Source organism: Vicugna pacos, chromosome 20 (assembly GCF_048564905.1).
Source record: "Vicugna pacos chromosome 20, VicPac4, whole genome shotgun sequence".
Taxonomy (NCBI): Eukaryota; Metazoa; Chordata; class Mammalia; order Artiodactyla; family Camelidae; genus Vicugna; species Vicugna pacos.
This window is the reverse complement of record NC_133006.1, coordinates 6,291,920-6,308,173: the sequence shown is the minus strand read 5'-3', so window position 1 is coordinate 6,308,173 and position 16,254 is coordinate 6,291,920. Positions and strand designations below refer to the sequence as shown.

The 16,254-nt window shown below is 44.2% G+C and overlaps 1 protein-coding gene across 21 annotated transcripts in view; it reads right to left on the bottom strand.

The window, feature by feature from the left end:
• The window catches only part of DST (dystonin), a 435,317-nt gene that overhangs the window by 137,815 nt on the left and 281,248 nt on the right, over positions 1–16,254 (bottom strand). For 20 of the 21 annotated variants that reach the window (XM_072944761.1, XM_072944766.1, XM_072944764.1 and 17 more), the window contains 8 exons: positions 15,623–15,780; positions 14,966–15,144; positions 14,420–14,558; positions 13,240–13,433; positions 12,572–12,734; positions 11,800–11,883; positions 10,886–10,993; positions 10,273–10,371 (listed from right to left, as the gene is read on the bottom strand). In XM_072944761.1, coding sequence (XP_072800862.1) covers positions 10,273–10,371; positions 10,886–10,993; positions 11,800–11,883; positions 12,572–12,734; positions 13,240–13,433; positions 14,420–14,558; positions 14,966–15,144; positions 15,623–15,780 — 1,124 coding nt within the window. Of the gene's footprint in view, positions 1–79; positions 2,898–3,471; positions 6,124–10,272; positions 10,372–10,885; positions 10,994–11,799; positions 11,884–12,571; positions 12,735–13,239; positions 13,434–14,419; positions 14,559–14,965; positions 15,145–15,622; positions 15,781–16,254 lie in introns of those variants that run through there. The other variant, XM_072944781.1, reaches the window with a different exon arrangement.

The window sequence follows — 16,254 nt, the reverse complement described above, 5'->3', positions numbered from 1 at the left end:
ATATCCCAATAAATGACTAAGCTACTGAAGTGACCTCTCCATAGAAATCAAGAATGTAAAAATAGTTTTGCATCACACACAGGTTACCAAGATGCTTTATTCATTCACTTAACCATGTGTATCACATCACACACCAGATGTACTTCCAAAATGTTTATGTAGCAAAGGAAACTGTGACAGTCAGTCTTGAATGATCAGTGGAACCTCCCAGCTGGTCTACCAATATGACACGTTTAAAAACTCAACTTTATTCATGAAGCACTGGGCGATCTCTGAATTGCTGCCTTTGCATTAGCATCACAAGCACAATTGTCTGGACAGAAGAGTATCAGACAATGGCAACCTGAAACAGTGGAGAAAGTCTGCACACGTAGGAAAATTACACAGAACGAAGAAAAATCATCTGCCTTCCTCCAACACAGAACCCAGTCATGATGCTGCTTCCAGTGACAAAGTCGTGACTAGAAATGGGAGACGGTGGGGAACAGGTAATAGGCAAAGAACGTTACATACACACACACACACAGAAACCCCAAACTTTCATTTTTCAAGGCAATCTAAAACAATATAGCCTCACGGATGCTGGAACAAATGGGCACTTTTCCCTTGGATTCCATGGCGCTTTCTGCAGTGCTCTGTCAGCGAGTGCAATGGATCGTTTAATAAATGGGAAGGAACCCTGACATCAGGCAGGATCCGGTCATGAATGGAGGGCTCGGAAGAGCGGATGCTGGAAACCTGCCGGAGTTCCTCAAGCTTATCCCATACTCTAGGTAAAATATTTCTATCTGAGTGTAGGTAAGAGTCAAAAAACAAATCTCAAAGGTAAATGGAATTGGGGCAGTAAGTCTTTGGATATTTTCAGTTTAAAAAGTATTTTCTCTCCTCAGCAGTTAGCTCTTTCCAGCCCTCAAGAAAGCAACTGGTGCTTTGAGTATGTGATACAATTTCTGGACTGTGTGTTCCATCGTGGGAACTGGACCTGTTCCAGGTAATCTACACACGTCCTATCACGAAGCATAGTAGAGGCTGGAGATTCCTGTCATCAGGGGTTCAGACACTTCTAAGAGTTTCAGTCCCGTGTGGAAATCAAAATCGGCTTTTTCTAACGCTTCTTTGTATGTCAACTTTCTTTTCGTCTGCGGACAAAGGATGTTTCTGACGTAGGACTTCTGATCTTTGAGTTTTGTCGCGATGGAGACATCTATCATACCCACTTGGAGAGCCTCCTCTATGGACAAGCGGGTCTGAGCCTGGGGCTCCATCAGCCCCCCTGTCAAGTACTGAAATTCCAAACACCGGACCCCCATGTCCTTACTTATGATGTTTGCATTCACAGCTTCCAACACTGACATCACTTTGTTAGTGACAGGATGACTGATCCCCGCCACCACCAACTCACACTGTCGTAGCTGCTGGGCAAAACCCTCGTCCAGCAGGCCTCTGTGCAGAGCCTCAGCCACGCGGTACCTCTTGCCGGTCAGAGGATCAAGGATGCCCCCGGTGCTGACCTGGGCTTCGAGGCATCGCAGGGCGGTGATCCGATCCACCAGATTCCTGCGGGAGGCCTTCAGGACTGAGATCCTCTCCCCGCTGGACGTCAGCCAATACCCCGCGACGGGACTGTGCACATCTTTCTTGGGAACGAGCCGGCTGAGCAGGAAATCCGCAAGTTCTGTGAGCGTGATGAGGCCCTCCTGGTACTTTCTGACCGAGGCTTTGTCGACAGTTCCCTGCTCTACCGCCTCATCGATGTTGAGCTGCAACCCGGTCTTAGCATCCCTCAGCACGCGAGAAGGATGCCCGTAGGATTCAAAAAAGGTGGCCTCCTTCCACTGATACTGCAGCCCTGACAGCTCAAGATAGGTGCTTTTGTCGACCAGGCTTCTCTGGAAAGCCTCGTACGCGGTCAGTTCTGCTCCCGTCTTGGTGTCTACGACCGAGACCCTGTGCGTTTTCGCCACATTGAGGTTGGAAATGTTCCTCTCCCCAAACGGAAGCAGCAAGCACTGGCAGTCGACGTCGAACACACACATGCGCAGTAATTCCGCGTAATACAGCGCTTGCTTGTTATTGGGATTAGGAAAGACCCTTGTGTGGCTGGACGGCTCGTGTAAAAACTGCAGTATGGCGTTATTCAACAAGCCCTGCTGCAGAGCGACTTCCGGAGGAACGCGAATGCCCCGCGCGGGGTCGACGACGCCCCCGCTGGCGATCTGGGCCTCCAACATATGTTTGCCCCTTTGCCTGTCAAGCATCCTATTTTCCATAGCTTGAAACACTGACAGCATCTTGGAGGAACACGGATACCCCAGGGCTGCCTTCTCTGCCTCAAGGAGCCGAATTCTGAATTCGGGGTCAATCACTCCCTGAAGAATTGCACCTTCAACCGAATAGGTCTGACCTGAAAGGGGATCGATTATGAAACCCGTGGCAGCCTGAGCTTCCAAAAAGGCTAACGCCATCGTCTTGTCTATTACGATTTTCTTGGCTGCTGAAGAAAATGACATCTTTTCTTTTGTGGCTTCGAGGTAAAGCCCTGCAATGGCGGTGGCTTTGGTTAAAAACTTGCTGAGAGTCTTCTGAACCTCTTCGACCGTCTTAAGACCGCGTCGCAGCTGCTCGACTGTCTTCATGTCCAGAAGCTTAGCTTCGACCAACTGCCTGGCAGTCACAGGGTGCCGGAGCCCCTGGAATTGAAACTCATCGTCCCTGACCGAACACGCAAGATCTCCATCTACGTGCTGGAAGGTCTCTGGTTCTGAGCCCTTCTGAAGCTCTCCTCTCTTGAATCCACCCCCTTCAAGCATCCATCCCTCAGCACTGGAGCCGGGGTTCTTCCCTTGCTTTAAGGCTGTGACTTCTGTGTGCAAATCATACTGCTTGCTCTTAGCTATCTGTAACAGGAATTGATAAGGCGTTAAGAGTCATCTGAAGAACGCTACGTCACTTCAACCACTCTTAATCCAAACACGATTCCCAGAGCATCAAAGATGAGACAAGAGGAGAAAATGTTCAAGCTAAAGAGGGTTCAGGAGCAAGTAAATACCTTGGAGAGTCTCAACTTTAAACTTTAGATGACAATGAAGGTATGAAAGTGGTATGTCTTAAGAAGAGATGAAATTTTGCTGACAGACAGAACTTGTTAGAAATTAAACTTAATGTCTTGGTTTTTCTAGCTTTTTTGTGGTCAAATTTTTCAGAATCTCATCCGTAGATACACAACAGTATAGTCCTCCCATCTGGGTTTTTAATCTCAAAGATTTAAGAGTGAAAGAATATAGTTTGGAGTAAAGATTCAAGTAAGTCACTAGAAAATGATAGTATTATTTTTTGTCAGAACTACGAAGAGCCGATCACATGCAACACTGTTAGGAAAAAGAAAATAAAACTTGAATCTAGCAGAGAAAGGAGACAAGAGCGGAAACCTGATGGAGGGGAGCAGACAAGATCTCAGAATCCAGAGTATACCTCCAAGGGCGCCAAAAGCGCCACCAGGTCCACTTCACACTTGTCATCTTGATACCTGGCAGGTGGTCTGGAACCGTACAGAGCCTGATCTCTTAGCTTCTCTATTTCTGACAGTCTTGTAAGAGGGTTCGTCTCATCAAAAGTTATCTGCAATTCGGTGCTTGTTTGAGAAAAGTACTCAGAGTAACACTGCTGGCTTTTCTCTTTCTCAGCTGGAACCCCCGGCAGCCTGACCTGGACCTCCTTCTGCATCTGTTCAGCAACCCTACGCTGCCACCCCTCCTCGGATGGCTGCGGTTCCGGAGCCCAGCTCTGCAGAGGGGCCCTGGCCCCGGGGGGCCCGGCGGGCAGCGCTCCCGAGCCCCGGGAGGAGAGGTCCCCAGGGCGCTGGCACCCCTTCGCGGCCGTCTCGGGATCTGGGGCCTTGAGGGCGCCGTCTTCCGCTGGGCTCTGTTTTTGGATCTCACACTGGAGCAGCACCAGCTGATGCTCGTGCTCCTTCATCTGCTGGTCCATCTTGCGCTTCAGGTTCTCCACCTCCCGCTTCTGGGCGACCAGCTCGCCTTCGAGCTCGCGGCACTTGCGGTCGTGCGGCGCCTGCGCGCGGTACTGCCGGAGCTGCCGCTCAAGCTCGCGGAGGCTCGTTTCGCAGAGCCTGGCGTTCTCCTGCGCCCGGCAGTTTTCCCGCTGAAGGGACACAAAGTCGAGCTTGATGCCCGAGATGTCGTTCTCGGTGATGACTTCGGACTCCATCAGCTTCTCCATCTTCTTCCGAAACTCCTCCGCCGAGCGTTTGAATTTCTCGGATTCCTCCTGAAACAGAACCATCTTCCTGTGGGTCACCTGCTCCTCTATGGTCTTCAGGTGCAGCTCGTCTTGGACCTTCCTCAACCTGTCGTTCAGCTCCTGCACCTGCGCCTGCTGCTGCTGCACCTTCTGCTCCCCGAGGCGCTTCTCCTCCTGGGAGGCACTCAGCTCCGCGTTCAGGTTCCTCACCTCCTTCTCCGTCTTCTGGATAATGATGTTCTGCTGGTCACACTTCTGCTTAAATTCGCTCACCAAATTCTGGCTTTTGGCCAGGTCTTCTTCCAGGGACTTGATTCTCCTCTGGAAATCCTGTTCCGTTCTCGTCTGTTTGTGCAGATGCTCGTTTGTGTGGCGCAGCTGGTCTTTAAAACCGTCCGCCTGAATTTTCAGGGCTTCGCATCTTTGCTGGATGGCCTGTTTCTCTGAAACCACGTTGGCCGATTCGGCCTGAATCCGCTGCATCATTAACCTGGTTTCGTTGTTCTGCCTGGTGAGCTCGTCCACCTTCTGTTTCAGCACGTCTGCGCACTCGTTACTCTTCTCCAGCTCCTCCTGAAGCTTCCGGATTTTCTCGTGATTTTCTTTTTCGGCCTTAATATTTTGAAGCAACTGCGCGTGGCTTTTCTCAAACTGTGCTTTCAGGTGATCTGATTTTCTCCGGCAGGATCCCTCGTCACCCTGAAGAGGAGAGACCTGGGAATTTAATTGCTGGATGCTGCTCTCGGTGACAGCCTGGGTCCGAGTGATCCTGTCCGCCTCTCTCTGCAACTTCCCTTTCTCCTGCTGAAGAGATGCCAACTCTTGCTCATAGTTGTGCTTGAGCCTCCGGAGGTCATCGGCCTCCTGCATGGCCTCCTCGGCCCTCCCCGCGGTCCGGCTCAGCTGCCGGCCCAGCTCTCGGAGCTGCCGCGAGTACCCCTCCTCCGCCTGGTCCTTGGTTTCCAGCTCCCGCTGCAGGCGTCTCAGGGTTTGATTTGTTTCCTCCAGTTTCTCTTGGAGCAGGCGGGCCTTTTCCTCCGAGGACGCTTTCTCCAGCTGCAGGGAGCCGAGTTCATACTGCAGGTCCCGCACGTCCTTCTCCGCCTTCCTGTTGGCGGCCGTCAGCTCCTCCACCTGCTGCTGCAGGTCCCCCGCCTGCGCGGGCGCACAAGCCAGCGAGGAGGCGCTGTCTGCGCACGAATACTGCATCTCGGCTATTCGCCTCCGGGCTTCCGATTCGATCTTCTGCTTTTCTTTCAGCTGTTCCTCCGCCACGTGTCTCTGAAACGTGAGGTCCCGCTCCATCTGCTGGATCAGCTTCAGGAGCTCCTCCTCCTTGTCTCTCTTCCTCCTCAGCTCCTCCGTCAGCTTCTTTTGCTGATGCTCCAGGTCGTGGAGGCTGGAGTCTTTTCTCTTCAGGTGATCTTCCAGGGTCCTCCTGGTGAGGCTGTGCTCCTCCAGCTGGCTCCGGAAGCGCTGCAGGTTCTCCTCCACGGCCGCCCGCCGGGCCTCGGCCTCGGCCGTGAGCCGCCGCACGCGCTCCAGCTCGCGCCGCGCCGCCTCCCTCTCCTCCACGCTGGCCTCCAGCTCGCGCCGGTACCGCTGGGCCTCGCTCTCCGCGCGCATCTTCTGCAGAGTGATGTCCGCCGCGTTCCGCTGCTGCTTCCTCAGCTCGTGCTCCGCCGCCTCCCGGACCCTGGGCAGCTCCTCCTCCACGCGGGACTTCTGCTTCTCCAGGTCGGCCACCATGCTCTCCAGCTCGCGGATCTTGCCCGTGAGCCTGCAGTTCTCCTGCACCGTCGCCTTCTGGCGCTCGAGCAGATCTGAGTACGCCCCGTGCTCAGAAGTCTCCTGACCCCTTTTCATCTACAAGAGACGTTCAGAAGCGTCAAAGCCCTTCGGTTCCAATCCAGCATCTTCAGACAGCCAACGCAAGGCTCCTAAAAGCGCTGCTAAAAACCAGCGAAACCCAAGGCAGAGCAGGCACCACCACCATCACCACCACCACCGTCTTCAGAGAAGCAGCTTCAGAAAGCCAGCTATGGGAGAAGACAAAAAAAAAAAAAAAAAAAAAAAAACAACCTTCCTGGCAGGTTTTTCTAAACCGAGGAGTCTTTTTTTTTTCTTCTTCTTTTTCTGTCTCTTAAGAATAATTTTGTTTTAAAAATTAGCTAGCTCAGGACTTCACAGCAAGAAAGAACCTTATAGCATGAGGAAACTGAGGTCCAAGGAGTTAGATAATTTTGACAAAGGAGGAACCAAAACTCTCACAACCGTATATACATGCTGCATCTTCTTTATCCATTCATCTAGTGATGTGCACTTAGGATGCGTCCATATCTTGACAATTACAAATAATGATGCTGTTAAGAGCAAGGTGTATGTATCTTTTGGAATTAACTCTTACTTTGTAGTTGGCTTTATTCCTTTGTAACTATGCAAGTTTAAAAAGCTAAAGCTCTAAATGTTCTTAGAAAGAATAAACAGTACATATATGTAAATTTTTAAAATATGTACAGTATGTTGTGTATATGTATTTACATGCAACATATTGTATACGTGCAGTCAAACTGTAACAATTCAACCTAATAAAACTGAAAAAACAGAAACCAAAAACCTCTCACAACAGTGCTCTTTCTGCCCTCACACACAGCTTAGTCCTACAAGCTAAGAAGAACATTCAACGTATAGGAACTGAATGACATTAAGACAATTTAGTTTTCAGGGTCTACCCCAATGGAAATTAAAAATGATGTTTTCAACCTTCGGTCTTAGGATTGAAGAAACAAAATACAGAACTTTGGAACAGAGAGCCGAATCAGGAAATGATACTTAACACGAGGAAGGAGGAAAATTATATAAAAATTGGTAGTTTCAACACATTCCTTACTATTTGCCATATTATGACAACTATACTCATCAGAATTGCTAATGCAAAGGCAGCTTTAGTCGCTGGTGGGTTTAGAAAAGATGTGCTTCATATACTCACAGATTTCGTTGTTGCTGTTAATGACATGCCTCCTATGAATCCACCTTAATAAGTACCTTTAGATACTCCATAAACTAAGATATTTGTTAAATACAGATGCTCAGCGATTTAGTGCCAGCTAAGAAAATGTGATCACTCTATCTATTGATTACAGAATCAGACTCAGCTGGGAGGGATCCACTGCAGGGACTACAGAACAATGTACTCAGGGCTACTTTATAATCACTGGTAGTAGTAATTCCTCTTTATTAATACTGTAAGGTTATTAGTGTCATATCATCAACTCACAATCATCATAATTAGAATAATTTAAATCGAAATAGAGAAGTTATTCTAAACAGATTTTTTTTTCATTGCAAAGCGTTGGCAAATCTCAAGAATTTAATTTGTATGATACTCCATTGCATCTTATTTTGCTTCCTCTAATTTCTTGACCCCCAAGAATCTGGATAAGAATTTCAGCTGTTTCCTCTGTTAATATGACTTTGAATGGGAATTTCGTGTAAAAAGAAATCTCATCACAGTCTGCAGTATTCAATGCTCCGTTTTCTTTGTTTTCTTATCAGGGTCACTCTAGAGTGACACCGAAGCATTTTGTCTGCTTGGACATTAAATGTTCAGTGTATTTTGAGTGGATGACTTCTAAAAAGGTTTTCCTCAATTCTTCATCAAATTTCTTTTAAAACTTAGCTGCTGCTAAGACGTTTGAGCCTCTTCATTTTTTTCTTAGTCATGATCTGAGGTTTAAAAGAATGAAAATTCTCTCAGGAAAAAAATGTTTGTTGTTGAAATCTCAGTGTCTGAGTTATTTTACAGACTGTTCATAATCTCACGTTGCCTAGATAACTCTGAAATTTTTTAACAAATACTACAAAAGTTACTAGAAATAATTTAGTCCTGTTGCTGATTTGCTTTATTGTAGATCTCAAACTTATTCACATAAAAGTGGCTTCAGGTTTTATCTAAATGTTCTCCAAGGAGACATGTTCATCTCTAAACTCAGCAATTAACATTTAATAAATTTTGCTGTCCACACAGACTAGAAAAATCTTTTTATCCATCTAATATCCATTACAGATACCCTATTAACATGTCTGTGACTAATTGAGTATTATCTTTGAAATTAACTTGACTAACTTGACTCCCTAATGTTTATTATGGAAAATTCTACTCTCTGGCCAAGATTTCTCACATGAGTCTCCATGGACCCATTTCAAAAACACTACTGTTTGGAGTCTGAAAACTGAGCTATGACTCTTTTATAAGATATTCCATATTAAGATCCTTAAGTAGTGAATTTTTAATAAAGAATTTTTTAAATTTTAAGTGGTAACCGCCTCGGTGTGGTCTTCCATAAACTATGTTCTTTTCACTTTCAAGGCAATATAATTGTTCACATTTCAAAGGATGACAAGCATAATTTGGATGTATTTTAGGCTTTGTGACTATCTCTTTTGGGTCTATCAACTTCTAGTATTCTACCACATCAGATAAACTGAGAAAGTGCCCATATATGTGCAATCAGATATACATTATAAGAAAGCAGAGGTCTTAAATCATTTTATTTTATGTTTAAGTACTAAATAGACAATTTAAAAGATCTGCATACCACTTAAAATGGAGTCACAGCTCTTAAACACTAAAAAATGTAAAAAAGAATTATGGACTTTTTTCCATAGATGAGAGTGTAGGCTAATTATTCGGACACTCAAAATATTCTGGTTCTCCCTTCTAAGCCCAAAGGAAGCTAGTTATAAAGACTTGGCAAGTAGCTATGTTAGTGTTTTAGTGGCAGAAAACTGTTAACTCTGAACAGACAAAAATAGTTTACAAAAGCAGTCACACTTTTAGAAACTGAGAAGTAATATCTATCAGATATTCACTACCATTCTGGTTTTCTCATTATATGAAAGGAGTTACACTAAGTGCAATTGTCTTCAGGATTCCAACCACAGTCTAATCGAAATGGCAAATGCCCCACAGTTTACTGACTGGAGCACTCAGTTTACCATTTTTGTCTGCTCTGAGGTTAGGAATAGAAAGCATATCAAGACATGCATGGACAGCATAATAGCTTCAAAATTAGATAAAATGGACTTTTATGAAAATATATTTCTTAAAGGACTCCTTCTATTTCTGAATATATATATCTATTTTTTTAAATGCATAATCAAAGGTACTGAAGTCCTCCAAATTAAAATGGCATTTAAACAGTCTTTTTTAACATACACCATAATACCTTTTTGGCAAAAATTAAAACAAAAACAAAACAAAAAACCTCATAGTTCTTAAAGAGTATTAACTGTTTTGTATAAACACCTGCTTTTAACTTCATGGCTTTTATGTTTTAAATACTTGAAGATGTAAATTTTAAATGCACAAAACAGGGAGGGAGGGTAGAGCTCTGGTGGTAGAGAACATGCTTGGCATGCACAGGGTCCTGGGTTCAATCCGCCGTACCTCCATTGAATAAATAAATAAATCTAATTACCTCCTCCCAGGAAAAATTTTTTAACATTAAGAAAAGCACATAAGAATATGAATATGAATGTATGAATGTATATGGATGACTGGGACATTGTGCTGTACGCCAGAAACTGACACGTTGTAACTGACTGTACTTCAGTTAAAAAAAATTTTTTTAAAGCACAAAACAAATGTGTTTATGTAGCATTTCTGCAGACATCATAACAGCACTAACTAGACTTCAAAAAAGTATACTTCTCAATTGTGCGATATCTGCAAATTCTGCCAAACTACCAGCATTTCATAATGTACACAGAGCCATTTAAGACATCAGCCCTATTATCTCAGAGTCCTGGAGTGAAAATATATGTTTTTCAATTTGAAAACATCTTAATAACAAACAAAAAATCCTAGGCCTCTATTCTTTTTCACTGTAATTGTATCATTAAATAATCCCTTATATGTCAGCTATCAACCATGTGATGTTATCATGAAATTTTCTTGTTTTCCCAGCCCATTTCGTGGTGCCCGTTCAGGGAGCTGTCCTAGTTAATGGTTACCTCCTCCTCTTCCAGCCTCTTCAACGAGTCACCAGCAAATTTAATATATTGTGTCATAAGGGTGACCAGAGCGGTATACCGGGTCCTCAGGTCCATGAACTGCATGGAAGAAAAAAAATAAAAACATCATCTCCAGTTGCCCTAAACGAGTTGAATGAGCGTTGAGTAATAATTAAAATGCCAGCTAGGCTTTGAGACAGGGAGGGACACAGCCTCCCAGCAGCGACAGCTGGGTAGGAATGAGATGAGTGTTGTGCAGACCACACTGACTGACAATCTTCTCCTAAATTTAATCATGACCTACACTTACTATTCTCTGCCACGAATTAATCTTGAATGCAGATTCTCAAAGCGTTCTTTAGAACCCTTAATAAAATATATTGTTACAGGTAGCGAGCTTTTAAATGGGAAGATGAAATTGGGAAGGAGAGAGGTCAAGGTTGCTTAATATTATGAATGCACTGAACGTCACTGAATTGCATACTTAAGGATGATTAAAATGGTAAATTTCCTGTTACGCATTTTTTATCACAATGCAAATGTACAAATACAAAATTGCTAGAGTGTTGCTGCTCTGTTTTGTGGCCTCCTCCGTCTCCCGTCCTCCCCTCACCTCTTGAATGACGAGATCCGCCGAGCTCTGCATCCTTCGCCGTTTCACGGGAGACTTCTGTTGTGAATCCACCATGGCCCGGTAGGTCATTGTTTGTAATTCGTAGTCCTGTATAAAGGAGTCAGGAAGGTTAGAGGAATTAAAGCGAAGCACTAACACTTCATCTTACCGTGATCAGACGCGGAGAAATGGAGTCTTGTTTCACTGAATAACTTGACATAAAGTTGCAAGACTACATTTTCAAGAATCAGTACAACCTGAGATGCTTCCAAAGTGGTAATAAAAATCAAACATTTAGGGGAGAGGGTATATAGCTCAGCGGTAAGAGTGCGTGCTTAGCACACACAGGGTCCTGGGTTCAATCCATAGTACCTCCACTAAAAAATTAAATTAATTTAAAAATACATGAAAGAAACCTAATCACCACCCCAGAAAACAACAAAAACAAACAAACAAAATCAAACATTTAGGGTGGTCAGGAGAGCTCTGAAATCTCTTTAGAAGCTCATGGAAAAATCCAGGGACAATGAGCTCATTCTGTTTCGCCTCTGAAAGGACCAGGGGTCATCGGGTGACTCACATTTCACAAAGAATTATTAGACAAGTGAAAAGAGGTTCAAGTGAAGATTCTCTGTTTTACTCTTAACCCAGACCAAACGATTTGCAAAGGCTTTAAAAGTGCACTGGAGAAACACATCCCTGAACATTAAATTTGACACAAGGTCGAGGAGGGTATAGTTAAGTGGTAGAGCACGCGCTCTGCATGTAGGAGGTCCTGGGTTCAATCTGGAGTACCTCCACTACATAAATACGTACATAAATAAACAAAACTATTACCCCCCCAAAAAAAACTTTTAAAAAGGTTACTTAAAAAAAATTGAAAAAAACCTGACGCAAGGAACTGGCCTTCTCACCTTGACCGCAGTGGAGTATTGTTCTGCGTATTTCTGGCACTCGTCCATTTTGCTCTGTTTCATTTCTATTTCTGACACCAGCATCTATAAAGGCACAGTTTAGATGAGAAATGACCAGGAATTCTATGCTATCCCACAACTTAACATCTCGGGCACTAAGAAATATCTACATTACATTAAATCACAGCCCTTTGTGCTGAAATGTCATTTGTCTTACGGATAAAGCACAAACTTGCAAGATTAAGCCACTAAGGGACACACCCTCTGGGGCTTCCAAAGCAGAAGTTACTGAACTCCAGGAATTATCCAAAAGTAGACTTGAAACCCTTGACTCTCACCTCTTCCTAATCAAAAGAGAGCTAGGAAGAACCAGCCCCTAGAGATGGAGCAAACACCTCAACGCGTTTAACTCTTTGTCAAAGGTGGCCGTTTAATTTTCGACAGCTATTTTTACTTACTGAGGAGCCCGTAAAACTACTGCGGCCAGGAAAGTACCAGAGAGATGGCCACGCCTACGGTTACATGATTATCAGAGATTTGAGAACTGCCTCAACAGGCTACGTTCTCTTCCTTATGCTTCAAAAATGACTGCCAAGAAATCAAAGTAGGTAATGCCTGTCAGTTTCAGTGCAGGATTTTAATATTAATGGCTTACTTCCTGCCTTCCTCGAAATCGTGGCTGACTTCTCTTTTCATCAAGAGAAAGGAAGGCAAGGGTCACGAGTGACCAGACGCAGACACAACCTCAGGACACGGAACTGTTTTTACGCACCTTCTGTTGATTCAACTGTGTGGCAAGGGTTTTACTATTCTCAGGCTGATTTTCCTGAATCTTTCTCTGAGTCGTTTCCACCTGCTGGATCCAATCATCCAACGGGTGATAGGTGTCTCTGTAGTACTTCAGCGACTTGCCAATGCCTTCTAAGTCCCGTAACCTGAGAGATGAACAGGACGACAGTCACGCTTTCCAACAGGCACCATTAAGGAGGGTGGACGGGGGTGAGACAAAGTCACTGTACCAGGATGCAGTGAGCTATCGGCAGGGCTGGGTGTCAAGAATTCAAGGTCAACAGACTCGCAGACAGTCAACAATCTTGTGGTAACTGGGGAAAGGGGGTGGGAAGGGATAAATCTGGGAGTTTGAGATTTACAAATGTTCGCCACTATACATAAAAGATTAAAAAAAAAGTTTCTTCTGTATAGCACAGGGAACTATGTTCAATGTCTCATAATTTGGGAGTTAAATGTCTTGCTAACATATAAAAAAAGAAATATAATTAGGCAGAGCTCTTACACAATTAACTATATATCTTTATACGGGAATTAACTCTCTGGAATTAATTACAGATGGCAGTAAAGAGCCTACTACGTGCAGACTGTACCTAGAATGCACAGAGAGAGATGAAGTCGGGGCTAAAACTGAACGGAAAGCGTACTAACCGGTTGTCAATCTGAACCTGGACATTCTGCCACCTCTCAACCAGCTGATCCGCTTTCTCCTTGTGCCAGTCAAAGTCAAGGTCACGCTCTTTGTAGGTTTTGAACATCTCATCGCTGATGGTCTTGGCTCTCTGCAGCTCGTCCTCCAGCGCGTGGAAGACCTCTCTCTTTTCATCAACCTCAGATCGCCATTGCTAAGATTGGTGAAAGTCAAAAATGTATCAACCACTCATCGGGTAAACACATTGTTCACCTGAATTTTACAGTCCATATACAGATGGCTGATACAAAATCAGACAATGGAAAGAATGTATTTCACATACACAAATATTACATTAGGTTAAATGTTATAAAATTGCCAATGTTTGACTCTACTTTTTAAAAAGATTTTTTTTTTTTTGGTTTGCTTTACTTTCCAGGGGGAGGTAATTTGGCTTATTTATTTATTTTTAATGGAGGTGCTGGGGGTTGAACCCAGGACCTCATGCGTGCTAAGCATGCGCTCTACCACTGAGCTATACCCTCCCCCTTATTTGACTGTATTTTGATGTAGAAAGAAAAAAATCAATTTTATAAAGTTCGGCTTCATGGAATGTGCAGATCAATCAAATATAATATATTCCATAAGTCAGCTACCTCAGTAAGTCTTTTTCATTGTTTATTTCTTAAATATCTGCTAATCTTGTTTAAAAATGAATGCATGTCTTAAAAATCACTGAGACAACTTTTCATGATTATTTTGCAAGAGCTTTACTCAGTGCTTTACAAACAGAAGAACAGAAACAGACAAGCAGGACTGCCAGTCTTTTCCCCGCTTAGATCCAGTCCTCTGTGTACCTCCTCAATTTCTTAAAACACCTGCCTCTTTCAGCAAGAGAACCTCTTACAAATAATTTACTTTTCAGCATCAACTCCTCTTGCTGCCAACACGAACTGACGGTAAAAACCTACTATGGAAAAGAGTCACACCTGAAATGAGAAGAACTCCCCTAAAGCTAAAAATGACGGCACATTCTGATTCACAGGAAGCCAAGGTATTTATAGGGATACGAGATGGAAAGACCAGCAGTGCACTCAAGTTGAGATGTTTCATGCCTGATGTCAAAGACCCAACTTGAGTGCCAGAGAAATACTTTTTCAGAGGATAATCTGGAAAAACAGCCAGCCATAAGACTCCTACCTTTAAAGTACTTATTAGATTCTCAATATTGTTCTTGTCCGCTATAACTGCTTCCTCTTCACACAGCTTTGTTTCATACAGTTTTACAAGGGCTTCTGCAGCCTGACTGTTTTTTAACACCAGATTCACAGTTTTCAACCTGAAAAAGAGAATGAGACGATTGTCCCTGATGCCCTAGAAGGCAGTCTCGAGGTGCCACTGGGGTGCAGGATCAAGGATGCTCTTTCTCTCATTTGTTACAAGACTAACATCTCGCTCACTGTCTTCTAACGGGCACAGCATGTGCCTCAGCCCATTATTATAGGCAAAATGTGGGAAGATCCCACCTTATGCCCTAACCTCTGAATCTCTTCCCTTCCAACATGAGGAAGCATCATAAAGCCACAGAACTACTTAGTACGTTTGTTATGAAGACAAAAAGTCCTATTCTTAAAAATGAGTATTTTTAGATAAAACAGCATATATATATACACACACACACACATAAAACATGGCAACTGTAGGAAGCCAATTTATACTCTGTATATTGAGACCAGGGGCGCCTACTTCTCTATGTAGGTGGAGGACATGGAGTAAACTTGGGTCATGTTCTGAACGACCACGCTGAGCTCGGACCGCAAGGTGGGAACTGAGGAAGAGGCCGCCGCCTGGCTGAAAAATTCTTCGCACTTATTTGTGATCGTGGCCAGATCGTCCTTCAGTCGCTCTAGTTCTTTCTTCAGTTTCTATAAAACAGGGAACAAACTCAGGTGCTTTGCTGTCACTCCAGACGGAGCCTCTTTCTTCAAACACTTTGAAAATCCACATTTCACGTGATGATCATTGACTTAAAGAGGCACGTATTCTCTACTTTATCAAAGAAAGAAAGCCATGGGATTGGAGTTCGATAGGCAGTCATTTCCCTTATGGCCCCTCCCCCAAATCTAATGGGCGCTTTTGCGTTGATAAATGCACAGGTGATAAACACATAGCGACTTTGTGCAAAGCCTTCACGGCCTCCACGGGTAAGAAAGGACCTGTCCCTGGGCTTCCCGAACGGAATCACAGGCTCCTCCTCCTCAGTCAGCAGCACACACATCGTCAGGGCTCACACAGTGACCCCTGAGCAGAGGGGAGCGCGTGAGAAGTCACAGGCGCTGACAACACAGGGCGTCAGGACGGTGACGTGTGCTGGCTCCGTCCCAGCACGCATCCCAGCCTCACCTCCTGCTCCGCGATTCTGAACACGCTCTCGTGCACGTCGTCCCTCTCCAGGGGGGTGCGGATCTGTCTGATGAGACGGTCCTCACAGGTCTCCAGGCGGAGTCTGATGTTTCGCACTTCCGAGATGTATAGATTGTACACTGATTCCTCTTGCTCCTCTGTGCAAGTAAACGTAATATTTAAAAATCAGCTTGGTCTCTATCTTTTGGATGCTCCTGTTCATGTGTTAATACGGCACTTTGATTACTATGGGGACACAGGAAGTCCAACTAACATTACCAGGTTATCAACAACCCACCCCACAGATGCACACCTTGAAACCAGCAGACATCACAATTTACAAAGAGTTAATAAAATTTCCCTAATGCCGCTTACAGTACCAATGTCTGATTAGTGATGGCTAAGGAAAGTAACGTACTGTTCTGTTTTATGTTCACAAAAACGTGAATTACATTAATAGCAGACTAGTTGTAAAAATTAAATTAAAATCCGTTAAAAGGAAAGGAAAGGATTGCGTTAATGAATAATTTTTAAATAGAGTATTACTAACATAGGGTTTTTTTTTTTTTTTTGGTCTGTAAGCAATATCAGGCATTTGGAATAAAAATTTTTATTTAACAAAAGTTAACCAG